The sequence below is a fragment of the Phalacrocorax aristotelis genome, chromosome 21, assembly GCF_949628215.1.
Source record: "Phalacrocorax aristotelis chromosome 21, bGulAri2.1, whole genome shotgun sequence".
Classification (NCBI taxonomy): domain Eukaryota; kingdom Metazoa; phylum Chordata; class Aves; order Suliformes; family Phalacrocoracidae; genus Phalacrocorax; species Phalacrocorax aristotelis.
Window position 1 is genome coordinate 3,516,591 of NC_134296.1, and position 25,799 is coordinate 3,542,389.

The window sequence follows — 25,799 nt, forward strand, 5'->3', positions numbered from 1 at the left end:
GGCTGCCCGGGGAGGGCTGGGGCGCAGCGGTACGGCTTCCCCCAGGGGCACCGGCAGAGAGGGAAACCTGGGGCGCTGCAGCGGATCCCCGCAAACTCTGCGGTGTTGAGACCCGGCCAAGCGCGGAGCCCCGTGCCAGCACACGGCCGGGCGGTCCCTGAGCCCAGCCTGGCCCATCTTGGGGTGCTGCGGCTCCTTGCCCAGCTTCACCCCACCAGCACACGGCCGGGCGGTCCCTGAGCCCAGCCTGGCCCATCTTGGGGTGCTGCGGCTCCTTGCCCAGCTTCACCCCACCAGCACACGGCCGGGCGGTCCCTGAGCCCAGCCTGGCCCATCTTGGGGTGCTGCGGCTCCTTGCCCAGCTTCACCCCACCAGCACACGGCCGGGCGGTCCCTGAGCCCAGCCTGGCCCATCTTGGGGTGCTGCGGCTCCTTGCCCAGCTTCACCCCACCAGCACACGGCCGGGCGGTCCCTGAGCCCAGCCTGGCCCATCTTGGGGTGGCTGCGGCTCCTTGCCCAGCTTCACCCCACCAGCACACGGCCGGGTGGTCCCTGAGCCCAGCCTGGCCCATCTTGGGGTGGCTGCGGCTCCTTGCCCAGCTTCACCCCACCAGGACACGGCCGGGCGGTCCCTGAGCCCAGCCTGGCCCCATCAGCACACGGCCGGGTGGTCCCTGAGCCCAGCCTGGCCCATCTTGGGGTGCTGCGGCTCCTTGCCCAGCTTCACCCCACCAGCACACGGCCGGGCGGTCCCTGAGCCCAGCCTGGCCCCATCAGCACACGGCCGGGTGGTCCCTGAGCCCAGCCTGGCCCATCTTGGGGTGGCTGCGGCTCCTTGCCCAGCTTCACCCCACCAGCACACGGCCGGGTGGTCCCTGAGCCCAGCCTGGCCCATCTTGGGGTGGCTGCCGCTCCTTGCCCAGCTTCACCCCACCAGGACACGGCTGGGCGGTCCCTGAGCCCAGCCTGGCCCCATCAGCACACGGCCGGGTGGTCCCTGAGCCCAGCCTGGCCCATCTTGGGGTGCTGCGGCTCCTTGCCCAGCTTCACCCCACCAGCACACGGCCGGGCGGTCCCTGAGCCCAGCCTGGCCCATCTTGGGGTGCTGCGGCTCCGTGCCCAGCTTCACCCCACCAGCACACAGCCGGGCGGTCCCTGAGCCCAGCCTGGCCCATCTTGGGGTACTGTGGCTCCTTGCCCAGCTTCACCCCACCAGCACACGGCCGGGTGGTCCCTGAGCCCAGCCTGGCCCATCTTGGGGTGCTGCGGCTCCTTGCCCAGCTTCACCCCACCAGCACACGGCCGGGCGGTCCCTGAGCCCAGCCTGGCCTGTCTTAGGTTTTGGCTGGGATAGAGTTAATTTTCTTCACTGTAGCTGGCATAGTGCTGTGCTTTGGACTTAGTATGAAAATAATGTTGATAACACGCAGATGTTTTAGTTGTTGCTGGGTAGCGCTTGTACTAGTCAAGGACTTTTCCAGCTTCCCAGGCTCTGCCGGGTGCACAAGCAGCCGGGAGGGGAGGGGGCACAGCCAAGAGAGCGGATTCAAACTGGCCAAAGGGATGTTCGGTATCATAGAACATCATGCCCATGTGTTACCTGGGAGGGGCTGGCCGGGGGAGGCAGGCAGCAATCGCGGCTTGCGGACCGGTGGGTGGTGAGCAGTTGTATCGCTTGTGTTTTTGGTTTTTTATTCCTTTTTCCCTTTTCCTTTTTATTATATCATTATTAATTATGATAATAATCAACATGATTATAATTATTATTTTATTTTAATTATTAAACTGTTCTTATCTCAACCCACAAGGTTTTTTATGCTTTTGCTCTTCTGATTTTCTCCCCCATCCCGCAGGGCTGGGGGCAGTGAGCGAGCGGCTGCGTGGTGTTTAGTTGCCGACTGGGGCTGAACCACGACAGGTGGCTACGGCCGGGCTCAGCTCATTACCCAGCCTCACCCCGCAGCAAGGGCTGCGGCAAAGATTCGGGGCAGGGAGCGCTCGGCTCTGAGGCTGGGACCCCGTTCATGACCGGCTCTTGCTGCTTTTAGGTTTGGTGAGAAATGCAGGCAGGAAAACCATGGCAGCTACGAGACCTGGGAATCAGGGCAAATCCCTGGAAATCACAACAAATCCAGCAAATCCCATCGCCTCTGCTGGAAACCCTCCCAAGGGCAGCCCCCTCAGGGGCTGAGGGAAATCCCACAAAGAAAGGCTGGATGCTGAAAGGTCCTTAAATATTTAGGTCAGATTTATTTAAAGTCAAGTCAGTTTGTGGACACTATTTATATTATTAAAAACACTCGGAGGTTTGTACTTCTAGCAAAAATATACATTTCAGTTTGAGGGTTGTTACACTGTCGAGGAAGGAAGAGCAAAAAGTTCCCCAGCTGATGAGTCCCACGTGCCGGCCTGCTTTGGGAAGGACGAATCCCCCTGGGCTCCGTCCAGCACACACACACAGCACGTCTCCGGTGCCTTCCCCGAGAGGGCTTCAAAGTGCTTTAGAAATGGTAATTCATAAGACGCCAGCGAGGTAGGGAGGGGAAGGGGCTGGGCGGGCAGAGGGCAGGGAAACTGAGGCACAGCAAGGAGCCGGAGGGCGGCAGCGGGGGCAGGTTTGGGACCAGCCAGCCCCGTGACGTGGAGGGGAAGCCCAGCACTCTTCACCTTCAGGTTTTAAAGGAATTATTGCACCAGGGAAATCTGCTACCCTGAAGAGGAGGAAAATAAAATAAAACCAAGTCATTTGCTCCCACAACCCCTCCTTGGGAATATCAGTATTTTAATCAGGCTGCTCGGGACACGCGGGACCACGAGCTGCAGATGGGTAAGTGCTGCCTTTTAGGTCAGACACGTCATTCTGAGAGGGGACCGAGCCCTTCCTGGCTCCATCCTCTCTCCCAGAGCCTGGGTGACGCCCTCCCCACGCAGGGGCCCCCTCCCGGGCACAGGCACCACCATGGAGTTTCACTACACCTGCAAGAAGTTTCGAGGTAAAATCCCAGAACGGCTCTGGGTTTAGGCAGACCCCGAAGCCTGCAGCTCTCCCTGCACTCGGGACAGTGGCAGAGGAGGGCAAAGCAGCTTCCCCAACCCGGCCGCACTCACCAGGAGGCTCCTGCTCATTGTCAGCACCCCACTCTCTCCCTCCCCTGTTACAAATACTTGGCATTTATACTGTGTTTTACCGCTGCAAAACTCTCTGCAACCAATGCACTAATTAATCCCCGTGCTCCCCCTCTGAGCAGAGAGCAGGTGACAATCCAGCTCCCTTTCACAGAGGGGAAACTGAGGCAGGGCACTTAACAGACAGGTCAACACCCTTTCAGCATCATGAGCACCACGGGCTGGCCGTAGCTTTGCTTTCCCCTTGCTGGTGTTGCTGAAGGCTTTGCTTGCTCCGGTGCTCACAGGAGCTGTGCTGCCGGGGAGCCTCTGCTGCCCGCACTGCCCTGCAAACCCCCAGCGCCGCCAGGGGCTTGGGAAGGGAGCTGCAGGACAAGCTGCAAGCCCTGCCACCTAAACGTGACCAGGCCTGCCCTGACCCTGCACACGGGTTCTGCTAACTCATGCTTGTGCAGAGAAGCCTGGGGAAGCAAACATTCTGCCCTCTGCTCTGAAGGTGAATTTTTATGAGTCAAACCCTTTCCCTCCCACCTGCCCATCCCTCCCGCTCTCATGCTGAGGTGCCAAGGGCCAGGGTCCCTCTGAAATGGGGGTACCAGGAGCAAGGGCTCCCACACAGCACTCGGGGGAAGGCAGAGATCACACAACCCCTCTGGGAGACAGGAATACACTGCACAGCAAGCAGGGGCTGCAGCTGAGGGTCCCTGCTAGGACAGCCCTACCCGTCTTCAAATACTCTGTCTTTTCTTTGGGAAAGAGAGAAACATCCTTTCACTACTGTCCTAGATTTCACAGCTCAGGACTGCATCTTCGGAGTGCAATATAAAAAAGAAAATAAAGACACGCTGTAAGTGCTGCCGCTGGCCCTGCCGGATACCTGCACCACGCTCGGGTCTCCTAATGACCCGAACATACCCCACCGTTCCCAAGCCGCCGCAGGAACCCCACCGTCTGGGCCATGTAAACCGGCCGGTCGCTCCAGAGGCCCCGGGGAGCAGCTGAAGAGCCGGGCCGTAGTAACGGAAAGAGTAGCTTATGATTTGCCTTTGTAAATTTGTTAGTGTGTGTTAACGGAAGCCCTGGCCTAGCAGGTGGCGGCTGCAAAATCTCAGGGCATCTTGCCCTAAGGGTCACATAGAAAAGAGTTTCCAGTAGAAGAAATGGAAGACATGGGGAAAGGTTTTCTTTGTTTCTGTACAAAGAGTCTTGATGGGAATCCATGGCTTCATTCTCATAAATAACAGGTCCTTAGTACATGTCCTTGTAAATCTCCTGCAGAAGCGGGTGCAGAGATGTCTCCGTCTCAGTCTTCTTGATCTTCTGCACGAGCTGGGCGTGCTCCGTCACCAGCTGCCGCAGGTCGGCCATCTTCTGCAGCAGCTTAGGGAAGAGGTACTGGGCATCCGGGTGGTTGGACTGCAGGTGAAACTCCAGCGCTCGCAGGATGTTGTCTTGGATCTCCTCCACCTGCTTCACGTTCATCAGGCCAGGACGGTCTGTGGAGAGGAAGCACGGTAGCTGTAGTGTTATGGTGTAGCCCTCCAAAGCACATGCTCCTCCTGGGGAAAGGGAGACGGGGATTGTAACCCACCCACCGTGACTCCAACCTCGTCAACTAGACAAGGGGAGAAATGTGCCCTTGGACAACACATCCCATAGCAGCATACGAGGAGGAGATGCCACTTCTATGTTCCTTGCTCTAGGTCCAAGCTTGCTAGGCATCACCACCAGGGAGAAGCTTCTGTTTTCAAACTGTTCAGTTCTTCTCTCATCCCCCTAAGACACCCCTGGCTGACCTCAGGGCCAGCTGCAGCTCAGCCCCCCCAGCCCGGCCCCAACCACCTCTAAGTACAGGAGGACTCTTCCTGAGACTCGCACGGCCAGGAGCACCCACTCACCTCCGCACAGGATAATGGCAGCCACAAACAGAGACAGGTCACTGTCATCCAGCTCCAGCGCGTTGAATTTCACAGCAAACTCAAATTTGGGCTCCATGATCTCGTTGAAGGGCTTGCGCAGGCTACGCAGGAACTCACGGGTCACGAAGCCGTTCCCGTTGGCCACCAGCAGCCCATCCTTGTTCATGATAGAGGCCAGCATGGCGAAGATGGCCTCGTGCACCCCATACTTCAGCAGAGTCACTTGGTCATTCAAGTAGAGGCCTATGAAGCTGGGGATGCTCTTGGCGAACTCCGTGAGCTCCCGCACAGTCTCCACGGTGGTGCACTGGCAGCGGTAGAAGACGTGCACCCCGATCTCCTTGTAGGGGGGAATGCCGTTCACGAGCTGTTTCCAGACCAGCCCCTTTTCTGCCTGCCACAAGGTGTCCATGTCGTGGATCACAAAAGGCTGCTTGACAAAGGAGCAAGCAGTTAGGAACGTGCCGCGGGGACTCGAGATACCAGCTCTGCCAAGGATGCTGCCTGTCAGTGCCCGGGCAACCTGCACCCACCCACAACAGCACACGTCTGCAGAGCAATGGGAATTCTCCCAGCAGGGGGCAGGACGTGTAGAGCCCACCTGGCTCCAGCTGGGAACTGGTGCATGTGGAACAGCTATAGCAGGCGGGAGATGTGCAGCACCTCCCAGAGAACAGCCTCCCGTGTTGTTTCACGGCCAACCCCGCCTGCCCCAGGGAGGAAACTTACTGGGGTGCTGCTGGCCTTCCCGGTCAAGATACCTCTCGCCTTCTTTTTGGTCATGTTGAAGTTTTTCAGGTAGGCGTTGTAGATGTGCTTGGAGAAAGCTTTCAGGTCGGCCACCTGCGGGTTCTGGCAGCTGATCTCACTCGCCGTCAGCCCTGCCACCAGCTTCCTCTTCTCTGCCTCCGGCATGCGGCCGAAGCGGATTGCTGTTGAGGGGGGCAAAACCGGTGGGTCAGGACACTGGGGATGACCCCACGAGACACGTCCAGGGAGGCAGCGGTCTGCTGGTGAACACCTGCAGCTACGCAACACGATGCTCCTCCAGGGCTGCAGCTCCTCTGGCATCAACACCTTCACAAACCAGCCACTACTGCTGCCCTTGCCAACACAACCTCACACCAAGCTCCCATCCCCACTCCTCTGGGCTCTCGCGCAAACCCTGCTTCCCACATAAACACCTTTGCTTGGCCAGGAACAAGATGGTTACACCTGAAATTTAAAAGTCGCAGCACAGAAGAGCAATTTGTGTATCCAGTTCCCTCTGGGTCAACCCAAAAGGGACAGCCATGTGCCAACAGCCAGCCTGCAAGGCCCCTTCTCGCACAGAAGAAGGGGACGAAGAGTCAAAGACTCAAAGCATTGGGTTTGAAAGATAGCAAGAAGAGAGCTACGGGATAAAGCAAGCTACAGACAGCTTCCCCATGCGAACCCTTCACAGAAGGGCAGATGCCCCATGGCGCCCAGCTGGCCAGGCCTGTGGACAGCGGTGACACTCACCGTTATGCGACATGCCCAGCGAGAGGCATTTCTGGAAGCGGCAGTACTGGCACTTGTTCCGGTTCTTCTTCTGAATCTTGCAGCTCCGCTCGCACTTCTCATATTCCAGCTTCATGCGGATCGTCCGGCGGAAGAAACCCTGCAGGTGGGTGGCACAGAGGGGAATGCAGAGCATGGGGACAAGGGAGCAGCGCTATTAGCGCCTGTGGTTCGGGACCAGGCTGGTTCATCATCCCCAGGAGCCTCATGGAGGTTCAGCCCAGTGGGGAGGAGGAGCCCCGGGTCTCTGGCACAAGCAGAGTCTCTATCTCAAGGAGAGGTCATGCAGTGGGACAAGGGGGCTGCAGAGGAGGAAGCGTGAAGGGCGGCCCACGATCCGGTGTGGGATACCACGTGTGTGATACTGCAGGCAGCCAGCAGGGAGGGATGGCGGAACAAGCTGCAGACCAGCCCCAGCCTGCAGGAATGTCTGGCAGGACCTGGGCCACTAACTCAGCCCCACTGGCATCTGCTGTGGGGGAAAGAATTTCAGAGGCACATCCAAGCTGCGGCCAGTGATCGCAGGGGGATAAACACACAGCTCACTGCTGATCTGCAGCACAGAAAGCATCTTTAAAAGCAAATCCAGTGTCCTGGGGGGGTTGATGGATGTAGCTTACAAAAGAAAGCATGATGGGGCAAGATTGGGGCCATATGCATCTCAGCTGCCTCCCCCAGGACAGTATGTGCGTGCCTGCCTCTACACTCCATGCTCTCCAGACAGGTTACAAATGATTTTTTTACAGTCACTCAATCCTCCACCCCTGCTTGTTGCAGACCTGCTTGTTTGAAGAGACGGTGTGCTCCCTGGGGACTAATCTCTGCTCCGCATTGCTGAAGCCAGCCCTCCCCAGGGCGTACATACCTTGCAGCCCTCGCAGGCATGCACACCGTAGTGAAACCCCGAGGCTTTGTCTCCGCAGACCCTGCATTCCACGTTCAGTGCTCCCAAGGCTGCCTCCTCGCAGCCCATCTGCAGTTGGTCCGACAGGGAGGGAGAGGAGCTCTGCGAAAGGTCTGCAAATGCACAAAGGGATACGTCCTTTCGTGTAGTAGCCGCAAGCACAGCCTCACATCTAACTCTGCCAGCCATGGAGCTGACGAGGGATTTCCAGCACTGTCCCAGCCTGCCACTGGCATAGCGTCTGGGCAGTTAACCTCTGAGATCAGGCACTGGCTGCAGGCAGACGCCATGCATGGAGCCAAGAGTGCCCCAGTGTTCCCAGCAGCACATCAATGCTGATTTCTTCCCTCTGGCATTCATGTCTAGGCAATGAAACCCAACCAGCAAATTTATAATCCCCAGTTGGCAGGCGGCTGGCACAGCGCTGCCCAGCTGGAACGCCTGGGGCTCTGGAGGAGCCTCTTCAGCAGCAACAAACCTTCTCCTCCAGCTCCTATAACCAATTTGCACTGAGAACTTCACGAAGCAGCCAGGGAAGCATTCTCAGGCACCCTGAGAGTCCTCCCCATTTGCGGCACAATGTTACCTGCCTGTCCTTCTAATTTCTATCTCCCAACCTGCTGCCAACAGCTGTGCAGTGACCGCAGAGGAAGAAATAAGCCTCCCCGTAACTGAGCTCTTGATGCATCGTTTCATGAAGGGAAGAGGTTAAAAACAAGCCAAACTCCATTCAGGGGCAGGTCCTCTGCCCTTTGCAGCTGAGCCTGGAGGATGTGGATACCTGGATGCTCCAGGGACAGACAAGCTCCCGCAGCTCCACTCACCTGTGTAGCTGCTCGAAGGCAGCGAGCTGTCTGGTCCTCCACGTGGGTCTGAGGGTCTGCTTGCCACCATCACTGCCTCTTCCTCTTCCTCCTCCTCTTCCCTGACCTCAGGTATTTCCTCCTGTAGTTGTTCCATAATTGATCACCCCTCAGTGCCAAGACTGCAATCCCTGTCATAGCTCTGGCATCATCCGTGTCTATCCGAGATGGACCCTACCAGGCTGTTTCTGCTAGCCTGCGGGACAGAGGGAGAAATGCGCGGTGTCAGCTCTGCACACAGAGCATCTCAGCAGCAGGGCAGTGTGTAACCACGCTAGTCCTGCTCTGTTTTCTTTCTTTATCCAGGGACACAAGTAGAACCCGGGGCCTTTTAAAGGTCACTTTGCACTCTGATATGAACAGTCTGTAGGACTCAAGGAAGCAGAAGGTCATCGGAATGGTATTAAAGCCCAGCAGACATAGCCCAGACCACAAACCAGCCCAGACACGACCTAGGGACCTGGGTTCCCCTGCCTGCAAGTCCCATAGCAGAAACGCTGCCTCAGACAACATCCCCCAGAGCCACTAATGCCCTGGGATGTCGTGGTGGTAGCCAAGGCTGGGGTTTGACAGAGCCAACACCACGAGAAAGATTAAGGTAGGGCTGGCTTCACCCTCCATCTACACCCAGGTAAGGCACAGCTTGGATTGAGGGCAGCAGCCGATCAGGGCTCGGCAGCCCCGTGCCCATGGGTGGGAGATGCTGGGGGAGCACTGCTTGGCATGGCAGCAGGCAGTGGCATAAAGCCCTCGGCCTGTGCAAGCCATCTGCAAGACCAATGGCTTCCTGCTGGCCCCCTCGCTCATGCTCCTTCCCGTTAACAGCGCTGCCAGTGAGAGCATTGGTGTTTATTTTCACTCGTGTTGTAACTGGCCCTGGATCCTCTGCCAAGAGCTGCTGCGTTGAACGTGTTGCTGTTGCTCTGCGCAGCTGCCGGCCCATGCTCAGCCACGGGGTCCAGCAGCGTGATCGCTGCTGCACAACGGCTGCACAATCCAGCTAGTGTCTTAATCCTGGGTTTCCTGTGGGAGGAACGGCTCCGTCTTCCCCACCACAGCTTCCGCTCCTTGTTTGCCTTACTCCATCCCAAATAGCCCACAGAAAACTCAAGCAATGCAAGCGATGCATGGTCAGTACTGTGACCATCGCAGAGCCATTCCCACCTCCCTCCTAACCATACCTGACCTCGCCCGAGTGTCCTGCAACATCCCGGTGCTCGTTTACAGCCAGATCTTGATTCCTAAACTGTATCTTGCTGGAGTAATTAATATCTCAAGCCCAGTCTATGTAAAGTTGCATACACTCCCTTAAAGGAACTATTTTTAAGTGGAGAAATATCCATCAAAAAAGCCACTGAAATCCAGCTTCCACCAGGAAAGCCTCAATTTGCAGGCACAAGTTAAACTGATGCAGCATCTTCAAGCCTGTACCAGGGTGAAGTGAGCAAGCTACTTGCAGGAGACTCGTACAAGGGCAGCCCCCAAGCAGTAGGATGGCCCACGACCTGTGCCCACACCACAGCACAGGGCTTGCTGGGGGAGGGCAGCAGCGACCCAGGACTCCCTGGGCTGGTTTTCCCTCCTGCAACAGACCCTCATGCCCAGCACTTTGAACCTGCGCCGCAGCCAGCTCCTTGGATTCACTGGAAAGCTGTCAGCGCCGCGCAGGGTCAGAGCTCCCTGCCAGGTCAAGCAAGCAGCTGAGGGAGAGGACAAAACCTGCAAGCAGGAGGTTGAATGCAAACACGTCGCAAAGCCAGGACGCAAGTCATGCCCTGGAGCCAGTGCTGCCCCAGAGCCTGGGTCTCCCACGGGTGAGGGGGGCTTTGCTCTTCCCCTCCATGCTGGGAATTCAGACTGCAGGACAGATGGGTTTGTTTAAAGGAGAGTTACCTCTGGGGCAACAAGCAAGCACGAGTGCCCTGCTCTGCCCTACAGCAGGAGCAAGCAGAGGGGTGCTCAGACGAGGGCAGAGCACTCCCTTCCCGTGCCTCCGAAAGCGCACTAAGGGACCATTGAAGGGCTGTGTTATCCTTGGCCTCCCCTCGCACGTCCCGCGCGGTGGGACATGGCACACAGGCAGGAAAACCTATTCATGGGAGATGGAGGGTAACGAGCCCGATCGTTTTGAAGGCTATATATAAATGAATGTACAAACATCAGGAAAATGCTTTTGCCTGGAACAGCAGTTAGTAGGGGAAGCTTGTGGCAGGAGAAACTAGTCTACAGTGGAAAATACACCCAGCAGCAGCTTTATGAGCTTCTTATTAGCTCTGCTTTGTCTCTGGCATCCAGCACAGGCCACTTGCTTTAAACTCAGTGCAGACAGAGCCCTCTCCCTTGCCCCAGATGCCTCATGGCACATTGCTGTTGGAATAACATGGGCACATTCTTTCAGCTGCATCCCTGGCATGCAGTCCTCCATCTGCTGCCTCTACTCAGGGCTGCGTACTCCTGCGGTGGCAGCGAGTTTGTGATGTGCAGCTTGCTCCTCAAAACCCACAAAGCAACCCCAAAACTGCGCTTGGGGTTGGTCTGGCTAGAGGCAGGTGTGCAGCCTGAGAAGGGGGAGGGCAGAGGGCAAGACACGCACAGAGAGCAATGCCAGGCTCCAGCTAACACTCCCCATGTGCACACAGGCATTACGTGAAGAATAAGGATTCAGATCCCACCCTTTGAGAGTGGCTGGAGAGCCAGAGAGAAAAAAGCTTTTACCAGAAGGCTCTGAATGTATTGTTTTAATATCTCCTTGCAGGCCAAGAGTACAGGGGCCTGGGCAGAGGGAAGCTGCGAGAGCTGTTTGCACACCTGCCTTTCCCTTAGCCATTCCCCTGTTTTCCAAACCACAGGGATAGAGGGAGAGGAGGGGGAAAAGGGATTGATTTCACATGGGAGGCTGCACCCCCTGCCTTCAGCAGACGAAAGGCCAAGGCAGCCACTGCCTCGATGAAAGGCAAGGCATGGGCCGTGCCTGTGCACCCTGGCACAGAGCGAGCCAGGTCAGCAGGGTCCCCAGGGAGATGCAGACCCCCAGCCCTCCCCTCTGGGCCAGGCGTGCAGAGACTGTGGAGACTTGCCAAGGTTTCACACATGTTCCTCTGTTCCCCTGCGAGCCCTGCGGCTCACGCTGGGGTATCCTGGGAAGCTGGAGCTTCCCAGAGGCTTGTCCAAACTCTGTCCCTCCAAGCGCGAGGAGGGACCTGCTCCACCAGCACAGCCATGGGCAGGGTTGTAGCAACCCTGCATTTTTATGGGATGGCACTGGGGATGGCTGTTGGATGGCAGAGGACAGTCAAAGGGCCTATCTGAGCCCCAGGACCTCTCCATCTGCTTGGTGCCTCCACATCCAGCTGCTGAGCAGGCAGAGCCAGAGGAGGGATAACTCCGTCTCCTTCCCTTGGCTAAAAAGTCACCCGCTGGAGCACAGCACACAAGCTTCGAGCTGCAGGGAGAACGGCAGAGATTCCTGCCCAGCACAGCTACCCCCTTTTTCTGTTCAGCAGCTGTCACAGGGCAGTGATGGAAAGAGAGGATGGAAACAAGGACAGGGACCATGAATTCCTTCCTAAGCTTCTCCAAGAATCTGGCAAAGCTGTTTCCCTTCCTCTTCCCACAGGATGGGAACGAGCAAGAGGGCAAGCATCTTGTGACTTGCTCTGCCCTTGTCTCAATCCCTGTTCCAAGGAGCTTCGGTAACCCTGGCTGAGACAGCAGCCTCCCTCCCGGGAGCCTGCAGCCGGCAGAGGGTGGGTTTGTCTGCTGGCTGCGGGCTTGGGCAGATGCCTGCTGGCTGCCCTGCTCCCACACTGCAAACAGCGTGGACCACAGGTTTATCTTTACCAGAAGCAGAAGCTGGCATCTATGCTGAGCTAAACTGTATGGTGGGAGTGGGGAGGAGGGGGGAAGAGACATGGCACAATGAGAAGAGTAAAAAAAAAAAAATCAGGAACAAAAGTTAAAAGGCGGCAAATCTTCAGTGTGGACCCCTCACAAGAAGGCAGTGGTTCTCTGGAGCTGACAAAGATCCAAGCCTCTGGTTCATCAGCCTGCAGCTTGTACCTTTCTGGCCCGAGAGCTCCTCGCCACTGATTAGCATGTAAAACTTGGAGCCAAGTTCAGAGAAGCAGAAGCTGACAAAGCAGCGAGGAAGTGCCCGCTTCCCCACAGTCCACGCGCAGGAGGGGCGCTGGGGCAAAGTGATGGAGAAGCCCAATTTCTCACCAGTTTTCAAGTCCCGCATGCAAAGCAAAGCATCACAAGAGGATGTGCATTTCAACACAGACAGCTGGCAGCCAGAGCGCCACAAAATAACAGCAAGGAAGCGCTCGTAATTAGAAGGACCTCATCTTTAAACCAGGTGGAGTTTCACTGGTGGTGAGCTCAAACAAGAAGTAATTTCAACATGCTCACAGGGGTGGAGAGAGGACACTTGCCCCCCTTTCCCTCCAGGAGAACATACATTTGTTTCTAATACATTGATATCAAGTCCTCATTGCAGTCTGGAGTGTCACCACATGAGATCCCTCCCTGGAAGACGGGAATTTCCAGGCAAAGCAAAGTGCCGAAATAAGATCCAAACCTCCCAAGGGCCAAAGCACAGAGTTGATCTGCTCAAAGCAGTTGTTCAAGTTACTGTAAAAGAGGTCACCAGGAATTGCGAAAGGAAACCAGTTTACGGTGGGAGCACTTCTGGCTTGCATTTTTGTTCCTCTGGACAAAAATATTAGCCAAAATCACAGTCAACAGAAGTGAACCCTTTTGGAAGGGGTGAGACGAGAATTCAGCCCTCTGTAGAGCAGCACTTCGTGATATGCAGCACAAACTGAATCCACAAAAAAAACCTGAACCGAATCCGCTAAAAAATATGATTGCCGCTTGTTGGCCATTATTTGCAGATGTCCCTTAGGTTGTGTCACTGCTTCCGATATCTGCTGATCAAGTACCGGTTTCTGTTCCTCCTCCTACATATCAGCTACTACTAATACAAGCTGAATAAGAGCTAAGCAGATGCTGCAATACAGGAAAGGTAACTAAGTGCACAAAACAGGAGAGACAAACATTGAAAACATGTTTGTTTTTGTTCCTAAAAGATCAACACACCCACTCATTAGCTAATGAAATCTCAGCAGCACTTACTACCCAAGTGCTTCCTCCCTTACTCAAAAGTCTTGGCCGCAAGGCAGGCTACTACTAGAGCTAGCAAGGAAGAGCCCTTCCACGTGGCCCTGGCCAGTGCTGACACTCAGGGCCAGATTTTCCCCTTGAAGCATCTGCTCAGACACTGTACCATGCCCCAGTCCAGTCCCACGATCTCTCCAGCGCTGCTCTGTGCAGGCTACCTGCGTTTTACCAAGTACCAGCCCAGCCGACTAAGCAGCAGGGTGCTGCCAGAGCTGCTATTACTGTGTGGCTGCTAATTACCCAGGAACATGTGACAGAGGGTGCAGGAGATTCCCTCGCTTGCCTTGAGTGGCCAGGTTTGCCAAAATGAATCACGTATCTACCGCATGCTTTAACTTGCCCACTTCCTGGACACTGAGAGGAGAAAAAAAAACCAAACCGAAAGAAGTTAAAAAGGTTACAAACCAGGCCGGATTCTTCTCTTTTCATACCACAGTTGATGCTGTCCCCAAAACCAGGTCATGGTATTTTGCTCTGAAAGGAACTTCCTCCATTCTCGCCTGTGCTGGCTTTCTTCAGAGAGCAAGAGGTATCGCAGAAACAGAAGCAGATCAGACTTTGGGCAATGAACTCACAACCACGTGCAAAAGGGGGATCTGCCAGGCTGCTCTTCTCTTTCAATTCATCCTCCATGAGCTGCAGACGTCCCTGACTCCAGCAGCTCCACGGACACATCAGATGTGCTCTGAAATCTTGCAGTGTCAGATCCTGGGAGAGGGTTAGTGCTTCTACAGGAACCATCCCTACACACCTTTCCAGCAGAGGAACTCCCTGCCCTCTTCAGCCTCTGATGACCCATGCTCAGCAGCTACCTTTTGCAGAAAGGATAACGTCAGGGCAGGCAGTGAAGAGCTGAGCAGCTTAGCTCTTCTCTGAAGTCCTGCTTCATGATGGTCAGCAAATCCTGTCAACCCCCACACCTCCATTTCCTTCATCATCAAAAAAAACCAAAAAAAAACCCAAACCAACCCCCAAAAAACAAACCCAGGTCTTTTACAGTGCTTCCTTCCTGATCCTTTCCTCGCTGAATTAGCTCACTGAGACGGCATGTTTTGGAAGCGCAGGGGAATACATCGGTGCCAAGCGTCATTGTTTATTCCCGTATTACGGATTTTGACACCTGTTCGCAGTCACGCTCGCAAGTCTGGCCTCCCAGAACGCAGGTCAGCACACCACGCTGCTCGTGACCATCTTCTCCCATCGTACATTCCTATACCAAGTGTTTCTAAGATTACTTTCAGCAAATAGACTGGCACATCTCACCCTGGCAATTGCTAACCGGTATTTGTGTTTTGCTTTCAATTCGGACAGCCCAGAGCACCCAGGGGCAGGAGAGGCACGTGGGTCTGACCTGCTGGAATGAGGACCACAGCCAGGAAACAAGCAGTACCAGAAAGGTGACACCACCAGGGCTTCTTGGAGCTGGAAGTGGCATTTGAGAAGATCATTAAGTCTGGTAAGGAGAGAGGATCATCCCCACCGCACAGCAGAGGTGGCCACGGAGCCGTGGCAATGCTTCGGGAACATGGCTGCAAACCTAGCGTAACGCGCTGCTGGGAGAAAGGCACAGAACAGCTTGCACAGGGCTGCAGAGATGGTTAAGTGCCCGCAGGGAACTCAGAACCCATGGCAGGCACCCGCTGCCCAGCCTGGCATCTCCTATTTATGCTCCTCCAGCAGCCTCTGCTGCTGCTCCACAGTGCCAGCCTTCCCACCCCTGCAAGTGCCAGAGGAGCCATCTGGGGTATATCCCCCTTTCCTTTACCCCCCCAAACGCGAGGAGGTCGGTGGCTCAGAGGACCCACCAAACTGCTGTAAGCTGATGCTTTCTGAAACTCCTGAAGTCCTCTCGTGTGTTACTCCAGGGCACTCGGTTTGCTTACAGACCCCTTGTCCTCCCCAGCCCGAGCAGGACATGTGGAAGGATCTGGTTTCAGGAACATCAGTAATTATAGAACAGGGCTGACGAGGGAGGAGCTCACGGGAACAGCCACTACACTTCCCAAGGAAAATGGTGGGCGCGGGATGTTACAGGCTCACAGCAGCATTTAAATGGAAAACCAGGAAAACAGCAAGTGGAACAAGCTGTCACTGCGAACAGGAGCACTGGTGGCAGCAAGCAAGGCCGTCATTTGGCAGTGCTGTGCATGCCAGGACACAGCTGAGCTTTCCTGAAAGCCTCAGTGTCACTGGGACACCAGCAAGCGTCACCCCGGCTTTGGACAGGGTGATCAGCTCCCCAGAAAAGCAACAAGGGGTGGAAAAGTAGCAGCGGGATAATGCATCGCTCTGAATCATGACACACGTGTGTGAAGCCTGCCATCTGGAGCCAAACACCCAGCAGACCAGTAAGTTTTACTGCTCGGCTGCCAGTGCTCCCAGATCCAGGAAAATGCCCACAAAAACAGTAGCCAGCCTTCTGCTCTTTGCAGCGACTGAGATTTTTAGATCCCATGGGCTAGCCAGGGCAAAAAAAAAAATCCACCAGCCTGTAAGTTTTGTTATGCTTACACTTGGGCTCCCAGAAAAGTGCTATGGGTTTTCTAGACCTTAGCAAAATATCCTGGGCACCAGCCACGTCGCTCTGATCCCAGGACGCAGCTGACAGTGAGCGATTATGCCCAGGCACAAGTTCAGATGATTCAGCAGGGCCTGGGAATGCACGCACCAGAACGGTTAGAACAAATCACCATGTTCACTGCATCTCCATTTCAACCGCAGAGCAGGAAAAATGTCCCTCTGAGTATGACTGCATCCATCTCCGCACAGAAAACTCCAGAGAACATTAGAATAACTTTGTTACACAAACTAGTTCAACACCCTCTTAGGGAACTGAGGAGGAATGATGTTTCCTTACTATTTTTGGCCACATTCACACAGCAAGAGCTGACTGAAGGAATAGAGGTTTCCCTGCGTTTTCGGCAGCGATCATGTCAGCGTGATCCTGCCAAGACTCCTCTGCCAATTAGAGGATTGCAGCGTGCTGACCATTTGGATTTCCGCCTCAGCCCCTAGAAAACAAAGCGCTCTAGCAAAGCATTAGCACCTTTCATAACATCCTCACGCCTTTGGCACCGTCTTGGGGGTAGGGAGAAAGCAGCAGAGGTACACAGCGAGCCAACGACCACCACTTCCCAACACAGCCAGCTGGGAGCTCAGCGGGCTCCACCAGCTCCAGTCCCGAGCTCATGCCCACCATCAACCCTTTTCCAGACACCCCTGTGTCCCCAAGTCCCACAGTGTAACACCTACCCCATGGACATGAGGACCCATGGATTCTTTTTCAGAGATGTGGGTCTCTGACCACCAGCCCTCGTGGGGTTAACAGCCTTCAAGGTCCAGCAGCTCTAGCAGAATCCATATAATCAACTTAAAGGTGAAAAGCGGATTTGGGCGTTTTCAGAAATATTCCAGATTTGCAGAGATGAAATTGAGAGTTGCATTAAAAAAATGTTTGTAAAAAGTCAGGCAGGATTTGAGCTTAGGTTCCCAATGCTGAGATGACTGCACAAAACACTGCTTATTTTGAAGCCATCTTACCTGTCCTCTCTTAGGTCTGACAAAGCCTCTCCTAATGAGACATTCATTAGGCAGTAGTTTGATGCATAGTAAAGTTTGCCTTAACAGACCATCAGAGAAATGCTTCCCTATCAGCTCAGGTAGGAAAGCTCATCTGCGCTTTTAAACCACCAGAACTACTCCCTGTCTCCATCCCACACCTCTATTACGGGGCTGAATGTTCTGGGTTTTTGCTATTCCAAGTTCCAGTTCCCAGACCAGGGCAAACCAGAAAATGCAGCATGAGGGCAACAATTCTTGTTGGCACAGACATTATCCGGCTGTTGCTATCCGCAAGCCTCAGAGATGTGCTCTGGCTTGGCCCAGCACCACAAGAAATGTTCACGTTTCTGGCTTGTGCTTTCATCCTGCCACCTCCACTCCAGTCAGGATTCCCCTGCAAACCACAGCCTCCACAAAATCCACACTTCCGAGCAGAACCTGTCCATGGGGATCCCCAGGGAAGCACCCTGACACACGCAGGTACGTCAGAGCCCTCTGCAAAGCCAATTTGAAAGACCTGACCCAAATGATCTCAGATGTACACAAGCTCTTGGCTAAGCCTTGGAGGACACAGACATTCTCCAGACGCTATGTCCATCGCGGTGAGTGTTAGAGCCTTTCGAGAAGTCATTCTGAAACTAAGCTACATCTTGAGTCAGTTCTGCTCTGAACCCTTCTTGCAATCAAGCAGGGCCCAGCGAATGTCATCCCAAAACATTTATTTTGGGGAAGATGTATTTCACAATCTCCTTGACCAAAAGGCTTCATATTGGCATCAATTGTTCCACTCTGAAGCCTGCTTTGGGAAAGTAATTTCCTAGGCATTCTGCCAATGCAAGCACATTTCAGAGTATAAAATAATAAAAGAATTAGTTCTACAGAAAAATCTTATTTGTAATCACTATGAAAATCCCTTCTGGTTGTCTAGACTTTGCCAGCATCTCCAGAATTATTGCAGCGGTGATAAGCAGTATAAACCTGAATAGTGACACTTCCAGAAAAGCAGAGATTGCTCTGCCTGACGAGAAAGCAGCTACACAGCCTGACAAATCTGTGGGTATCAGCAAGGGCAGTTTTTCCTGCTATAAAGTGAGGGAGCCAATACAGATCACAAAACCCAACACCTCTTAAATTTCCTAGTCAGGGCAAGCCAGGCTGGGTTCAAGCAGCAAATAACATTTCAGGCATAAGCACTGTAACATCATCCACGCAATTAAAATATCATTTGCATGTCAGGTCCTGCTGCACAGAGGAGCCCAGGAGTCTCTTGTTGTGCTAATTCCTCGGTCTCCAAGAACATTTGCAGATTTCCAGTTCATAATTCAATAGCCACAGACTAAATATTCCCCGAAAGGCAACAAGATGTACTGTACAAAAATACATATTTGTCAACAGGCTGGAGAGGCGGAGACCATTAACGTGAGTAAGCAGTTCTGTACAACAATGCTCCTCTGATCAGCAAAGCCTCATGTGGCTCATTACGAAATCCTCTCCGCACGCTGCGAAGATCCTCGGAAGCCCACGTCTCGAATGTCAGAACAGAGACAGCACAACAGTTGCACAAACTTGACACAGAAAACCACACCTCTGTCCAGCCAAACACCTTAGGCGTGTGTTGTGGCAAAGATAAATCCACCCCCTACACGCAGACAACCACAGCATCGTTAGAAGCTATGTGCAGCATCTGGGTGCAGGGTGACTGCTGTGAAGGCTTTTGGGCATCGCTTCAGAGGGCTGCAGGCAGGACAACGCCCCCCCCCCCCCCCCCCAGCCCACGTCAACCACCTCCTCAAAACTCCCGCCCCAGCTCGGCCGTGACCTGCTCAGCTTTGTCTGAGTGTGGCAGTTACACGGCGATAGACAGCATCATACTGCTGCCAGCTCACATGTCCGGATCGTTAGGTGATTGTTTACCCAAGTACGGTCCCTGATTTCATGTGCCCTCCCTAGTCTAGAAGAGCCAATTTCAGTTGTAAAAAAGAAAATAATCAGTGAAATAATAAAATATTACGTTCCTATACTTTGAAAGTAACAGTTTGCTTAGAAGAACAAGATAAGACCGTGATACTCACAGCATACTCCTAAGCATAATCCATAAAGACTGTACTCAGAAACTGCACAAAAATAAGGCACAGAATTTAAATTTTAAAAGAAATTTAAGGAAGTTTAACCTCATGCACAAGACTGAAACTTGCTGAAAGCAAGCCACGCTTCTGAGGCTCTTCCCTGTCCCAAGTTTTTAAAAACAGACATAGGATAAGCGCTTTGGTGGATTGCCCGCGTGCAGAAGGGAAGGGTTACCTCTCCGGAGCAGCTGTCCCCGTCTGCCTGTCGCTGAAAGCCACCGTTCAGTTACCATGTCAGCACGGAGAGCTGAAAACCGAAGTAATCTGCAAGAGAACACAACGTGAATTTCCACGGCTGTGCTGGAGGCCAGATATTTATGCCGCTGGGAAAACTGGGCCGGATCCAGCGACAGCTCTGAAATTTAAACACACACTGCCTCTACCGCATGCTGAAACCATAGGCTGGGGTAACTCCCCTCGCGCGGCGGGGGGGACAGCCGCCGCATGCCATCGCGGCCGTCTCCCCTGGGCTCCGGCAGCTTCTGCAAACCGGGAGGTAAAGCAAACCCCCGTGTGTCCCAACAGAGGTGGCCCCGGCCCCTCACCAGGCTTTTGAGCATCGGGATGTCATCTTTGCCTTATGTTACCCACAGCCAGAGGCCAATGACCCCGAGCTTTTATGACAAGGCATGAATCTGATGCTAGAGAAAGGTCTATGGTGGCCATAAGGTGGCTTGTTTACTCAGCTTGCTTAATCCACCTTTAAGAGGCTGCCAGAAAGTTACTGCAACTTTAATGAACTTCCCTCTCGGGTGGTTGGAACTTAAGGATTTGAAAGAGTTCATTCACTCTTCTTGGTTTTCCTGATAACTTTGCAAATAGCCTTGTATGAATTTCAGGCTCTGGAGAGCAGTAACAGACCAACGCTGGGAAAGAAACAGCTTATGAGGCTTTGAACTAGAGGACTTAGAGAAAATATGTTCTATTTTTAGACACAGTTATGCAGACTAACTGGACTAACATATTAAACAAAGATGTAGTGAACATGATGCTACTTGAACCCAAGTACCCTCCCTGATATTACCCCGGCTGAGCTGCTCCTCCCACCCCAATGGAAAAGCCCCATTTTGGATTGCTCCCTCCAACATGGGATGACTTGCAAGGCAGCCGAGCACTGGCAACAAACCCGGCATGCCCAGCCCCCTGCCGAGGGGGCCTTGGCTTGCCTGCTGAGCAGCAAGCTCAGGGCAGAGAATGGATCCCACCAGTGCCGCACACCCTCCTGCACCTCCCGGGCCTGACACAGCACCAGGAGCTGCAGCTGCTCAAAAGAGGATGAAAAAAGAAAGCAAATCCCCTGCCCCAAAAGCTGAGGGTTCTGGCACACTAGTGTGAGGGTGGAGGGTGTTTCCTATGCTGCTGAGCAGCCCAGGTACATCCAGGGGGAGGGCATGGGTGTGAGATCCAAAAAAATAACCCCAGTCCCTTGCGTTGGAGCCTCACTCGCATCAGGACGGCTCTTTCTTGCAGTCAGTGATACGAAAATCACAGCCCCCCTTGAAAAAAGCTATTGCCCTCGGTTTACAGGCGGGGGGCTGAGACCAGCCTGCCTGAAGGTCAGCCGGCGAGGAAGGAGCGCAGACCCAGCGCCCAGCCCTCCCCTTTAGTGTGAGCCCTAAAACCGCGCACAGGAACCTCACTTTCACAGCAGGACGTTAAAGCTACAGCAGGTTTCTCACCCCTGCCCTCCCGAAATAGAAGGTAGTTTAGAAAACCCCCAAAGTTTTTCTTTACCCTTCCTGATGAGGAACAACAATAAAGTCGTAACAGCCTCACTGGCACATCAGGAGCGGGCTTTCTTCATCTCCACCAGCAATAAAGCCCATCCCCGATTCAGTAACAAAGCGTGACACTGACATTGTCGAGGAGGGCATGAATCACACGCCGGGAGTGCACAAATCACATCCCGAGCTCTCTGCCATCACAGATCAGAGCGGTTTGCTGCTGCTGCCAGAGATCTGAGAATTAAAACTAAATTACTGGCTCACCCCGTCCTGCTCACAGGTAAATGCCAGGGCATGCCCCATCACCATCACACGCAAGGCAATACTTGCACCAGCTTGGCAGGGCACGGAGGGAACCTGCCAGCACGTCCCTCCTGAAAGCCTCTCGTATCCCCGGCTGACACACGATAAGTCATGGAGAAAACTCCCACCTCAGCACAGCCTGGAGCACGTCTTTACTGGGAGGGGAAAGGGATTCTCCGCTGAAGGCAGCAAGGGAGCTTGCACGAAGACGGACAGGAGGAAGAGGGCCAAGCGGAGCGGGAATGAGAAAGGGGACGTGGGCTGTTACAACCAGCAGGTCACTGGTGCAAGGGATCAACACTGCCACCAGCCTTGGGACCCCGATTCACAGGGCGGCTGCAGCTGCATCCTCTTCCCACACTCGGATCCCTCTGCATTGCCATGACGGACGTTGCCAGGACCCTTCGGCACGTCCGAAGCCTGTTTGCCTCTCTGCCCAGCCGTGGCCTGCTCACGGGGGCTTTCCCAACACAGAGGGGCTCAGCGGACAGACTCCTTCCCCCGAGCACGATCGTCACTCGCGTGCAGGAGGCCTCCTGGCACAGCTGGCGAAGGTGGCCAAGGCTGAGATAAGTTACATCGGGATGCTGCTTGAAGCCACGCAGATACAATACGGCCGATGACAGACAGATGCTTTGGGAAAAGCATTGATGGGATCGTCACAGAGGGCGTGTGTTTGCTCCTGCTCTGCTGACAAGCTGCATCTTCAGATGCTTTTCCTCTCTGTGCCTCGATTTTCCATCCAGGGACACTAAAACACACCCACCTCGTAAATAGGTTTTGAACCTTAATTCACTGGCTTCTGTAAATAGGTTGGAGGCTCTCTGATCATAAACCAAGAGGGTGGTTAAACATCGCTTGGATGGAGTCAGCGCACACAACCTTTGGAAGTACGGCGAGGCCAGGAGGCCCTTTAACCACACAAAAAAGGGGAGGTCGGCACTCATTTGGGGAGCAACAGTTGAGTGTAACAACAGGATCCTTGTTGGTTGTAACAACAGAGCTTGGAGCTAGCCAACGAGGAAGGAAAAAATGCAGCAGGTTGGTAGAACAAAGCAAAAGAGGGAAGCAGGAGGTGAAGGAAAATTAGGCCTCTTGCTTCAAGGTCCTGCCACCTTTTTCTGTGCACTCCTTTACCTTTCACCTAGGATTTTTTAAAAGCGCTTTTAAAGCTAATTAAGAGTTACATTCAGCCCAGCCAGCACGCAGGTATCACCTTCCGCATTGGGCTACCAGCATTGGCAGCGTGGGACAAGTGACCTCATGCAGAGCTCTCAAGGGCTTTAGAGCCACTATTTCATAGAGACGGCAGTACCCCTACTTCACAGGCGGAAAAAGCATGGGACAAAAAGTAAACACCTTTTATCTGGGATCTCGGGGAAAGCAGGAGCGTGATCAGGAGCAGAACGTGTTGATGTGAGGGACAAGAAAAGGCCTCTCTGATCCCTTCTCCACAGGGAACCCCTCACCTGATGCACCACTGAGGGACCATCCTAACTCTCTTCCTCCTCCTCCTCCCAGCCCCAGCCCCCAGCAGTGCCCCTCACCGGCACCCTGAAATCACAGGCCCACTCCCCCTTTGCCTCCCCACCCCTGGGAGAAAAGAGAGGGAGACTCCAGCCCCACCGGTTTGGGCCACGTCCCATCCTCCGTCTTCCCTGACTTCCCAAACACGAATGAGAGCCAGCACCCTCACGTCACGGACATGTCCTGGACCCCCAACATCCCGCCCTGCCTGCTCCACACTCAGACCCGTATCCCCAGAGCTCCCTGCCCCTTCCACCCCACACACCCCTGTCCCCTCAGACCCAGACCCACAGAGCACCCCCACCCCCAGCCTCATGCCCCTGCTTCCCGGTACCACCCATCCCACAGCACAGCCTCCGCCCCATCCCCTGCCTCCCGTCCCCTGCTACGTTCACAAAGTCCCACAGCGCCTGTCCCCCACATACCCCATCCCCTCTGCCCCACAACCCTGTGCCCGTCCCCACATACCCCATCCCCTCTGCCCCATAACCCTGTGCCCGTCCCCACATACCCCATCCCCTCTGCCCTACAACCCTGTGCCCGTCCCCACATACCCCATCCCCTCTGCCCCATAACCCTGTGCCCGTCCCCACATACCCCATCCCCTCTGCCCTACAACCCTGTTCCCGTCCCCACATACCCCATCCCCTCTGCCCGTCCCCACATACCCCATCCCCTCTGCCCCACAACCCTGTGCCCGTCCCCACATACCCCATCCCCTCTGCCCCACAACCCTGTGCCCGTCCCCACATACCCCATCCCCTCTGCCCCATAACCCTGTGCCCGTCCCCACATACCCCATCCCCTCTGCCCCACAACCCTGTGCCCGTCCCCACATACCCCATCCCCTCTGCCCCACAACCCTGTGCCCGTCCCCACATACCCCATCCCCTCTGCCCCACAACCCTGTGACCCTGTCCCTCACATACCCAATCCCTGCTGCCCCACAGCCCGTCCCCCACATGCCCCATTCTCTCTGCCCCATAACTCTGTGCCCCTAACCCCCACATGCCCCATCCCTGTTGCCCCACGCCCTGTCCCCCACATACCCCGTCCCCGCTGCCCCACAGCCCCTGGCTGCCCCACGTCACGTCCCCACCCTCAATGCCCCCCAGCACCACCGGAGCCCCCCCCCCCCCGGCCTTGCCCCGCTCACCTCCCGCGACGGCCCCGCTCCCGGCCCCGCCGCTCCCCCCGCCCCCCCCCAACCGCCGGCGCCCGCAGCTACCACCCACCGCCTTACGTCACTGCTCCCGCCCTGACGCCACCGCATACCCACCACCCCTCAGCCAATCGCCGCCGCCGGGAAGTCGTTACCGCATCACCACGGCAACGTCCCAAGCCCGCCCGCGGCGCGGCGCCCCCTGGCGGACGCGGGCCGCATCGCACCGCCGCCGGAGGGCGCGGGGCCTCACGGGAAATGTAGGCGCTGGGAAGGTGGCGGCGCAAAATGGCGGCGGGTGGCGGGCGCCTCTGGGGCTGACGGGGACCCGCCGCCAGTCCTAAGCCTTCCCCGGGTCCCCTCCGCCGTGGAGGGAGAGGGGGCCGTGTCCGTGCAGCGTGTGGTGGCGGGGAGCGTGTGTCCCTCCTGAGAGGGCAGAGGGGACGGCAGCCCCCCCGGGACCCCCGCAGCCATAGAATCACAGAATGGCCTGAGCTGGGAGGGACCCACAGGGACCATCGCGCCCAGCTCCCGTCCCTGCTCAGGGCAGCCCCAAATCCACACCGTGTCTCTGAGGGCCTTGTCCAAGTGCTTCTGGAATATCGCCAGCCTTGGTGCCATTGTCACCGACATCGGGAATAAACCTCGTAACACCAAGGTAGCGTTAAAAGGCAGGCGTTCTTTATTCACGGCGCCAGATGCACGGGGGATCCCTCCACCTAACGTGCACCCCTTGCACGCCTTTCCCATGTGATTAGTATAGACCAAAAATATACATATTCATTTGAGCCCTACGTATTCAATATTATTCTCTTTGGCGATTGGCACAAACTTGCTCGCTTCACATGTAAATTATTGCGCAGGCTCGGTTGTCCTCTCCCATTGTTGTCTCTTGAGTAGGGGGTATTACTTGGGTCGGTGGTCCGTGAGTCGGTGGTCGCGATCTCCCCCTGCCGGAATTACCTTTTACCTTCTTGGCTCTTAATCTTGGCAGTCCTGGCCAGTTTTCTCAGTCCACTGCACGAAACCGCATTTGGTCATCCTCTTCTGGCAGAAACCCATTGTCTATTGTTTCGTTCGCGTTAATGATTACCTGGGGACTAAAATACAGGTCAACGAATACACCGATTTGTATACTCCATGTCCCCAGGCTTAATGTCCAGCTGGATAGGGCTGTACAAGGAGTATAGCAACGTCCGTGGCTGGTTAATTCCATCACCCTGGTTACATTTCCCCCCTTTGGAAGTTTTGAAATAATCCTCTTTTCGATACTTCCATCTTAGATCAATAATATTCCATTATATCAATTTAGTGTTTGGTTCATCCTCTTAATTTTCCCACTTGACTGTGGTCTCCAGGGGGTATGTAGGTTCCATTTTATACCCAAAATTTTACTAATTTGTTGAACTACATCTGCCACAAAATGTGGCCCTCTATCAGAGGACATTCCCATTGGCATCCCAAATCTTAGTATTATTCCCTTCAGCAATATTTTAACTACTTCCCTAGCTTTGTTGGTGCGGCAAAGGAAAGCTTCTGGCCATCCGGAAAGTGTATCAATCATCACTAACAAATACCTGTATCCATTTTGTCTGGGTAACTCAGAAAAATCAATTTCCCTGTAATCTCCAGGTGAGTTTCCTTGTTTTGTTACTGCTAAAAGTGGTTTCTTTTGGTTCAGGGGGTTATTTTTAAGACAGATTGAACACTTAGCTACTATGGATTTAACTATTCCTGTCATCCCTACACACACCACAGATGTTTTCAAGCTCGAAACCATAGCATCTACACCCCAGTGTGTTTGCTCATGCTTTTCTTTTGCAAGTTCTGTCATAACTTGCGGGGTTATTATTACCTGTT

General features: G+C 54.7%; 1 protein-coding gene across 6 annotated transcripts; it reads right to left on the reverse strand.

Annotated features, from left to right (window-relative positions):
* Positions 1-2,227: 2,227 nt before the first annotated feature.
* Positions 2,228-23,982, reverse strand: PPARD (peroxisome proliferator activated receptor delta). Of its 6 annotated transcripts, none has more exons than XM_075115243.1 (8): positions 23,934-23,982; positions 19,399-19,487; positions 8,317-8,551; positions 7,454-7,605; positions 6,550-6,688; positions 5,776-5,978; positions 5,026-5,476; positions 2,228-4,623 (listed from the first exon to the last, which is right to left on the reverse strand). In XM_075115243.1, exons 3-8 carry the CDS (start codon positions 8,450-8,452, stop codon positions 4,376-4,378), a joined length of 1,329 nt encoding a protein of 442 aa, XP_074971344.1. In that variant the 5' UTR covers positions 8,453-8,551; positions 19,399-19,487; positions 23,934-23,982; the 3' UTR covers positions 2,228-4,375. The 6 variants fall into 6 exon arrangements, with proteins under 6 accessions (XP_074971344.1, XP_074971341.1, XP_074971342.1 ...); XM_075115240.1 differs by having other exon boundaries at positions 5,026-5,479; XM_075115241.1 differs by lacking the exon at positions 23,934-23,982 and adding an exon at positions 22,610-22,777 and having other exon boundaries at positions 5,026-5,479.
* Between the last annotated feature and the right edge of the window lie 1,817 nt (positions 23,983-25,799).

Bases quoted from the DNA above. Each gene is read 5' to 3' on its own strand.
- PPARD (XM_075115240.1), bottom strand. From the start codon at position 8,452: ATGGAACAACTACAGGAGGAAATACCTGAGGTCAGGGAAGAGGAGGAG. The intron at 5,979-6,549 runs GTGAGTGTCACC...CCCCCTCAACAG, and splicing joins GCTGGGCATGTCGCATAACG to CAATCCGCTTCGGCCGCATG. The intron at 5,480-5,775 runs GTAAGTTTCCTC...TCCTTTGTCAAG, and splicing joins GGAAGGCCAGCAGCACCCCA to CAGCCTTTTGTGATCCACGA.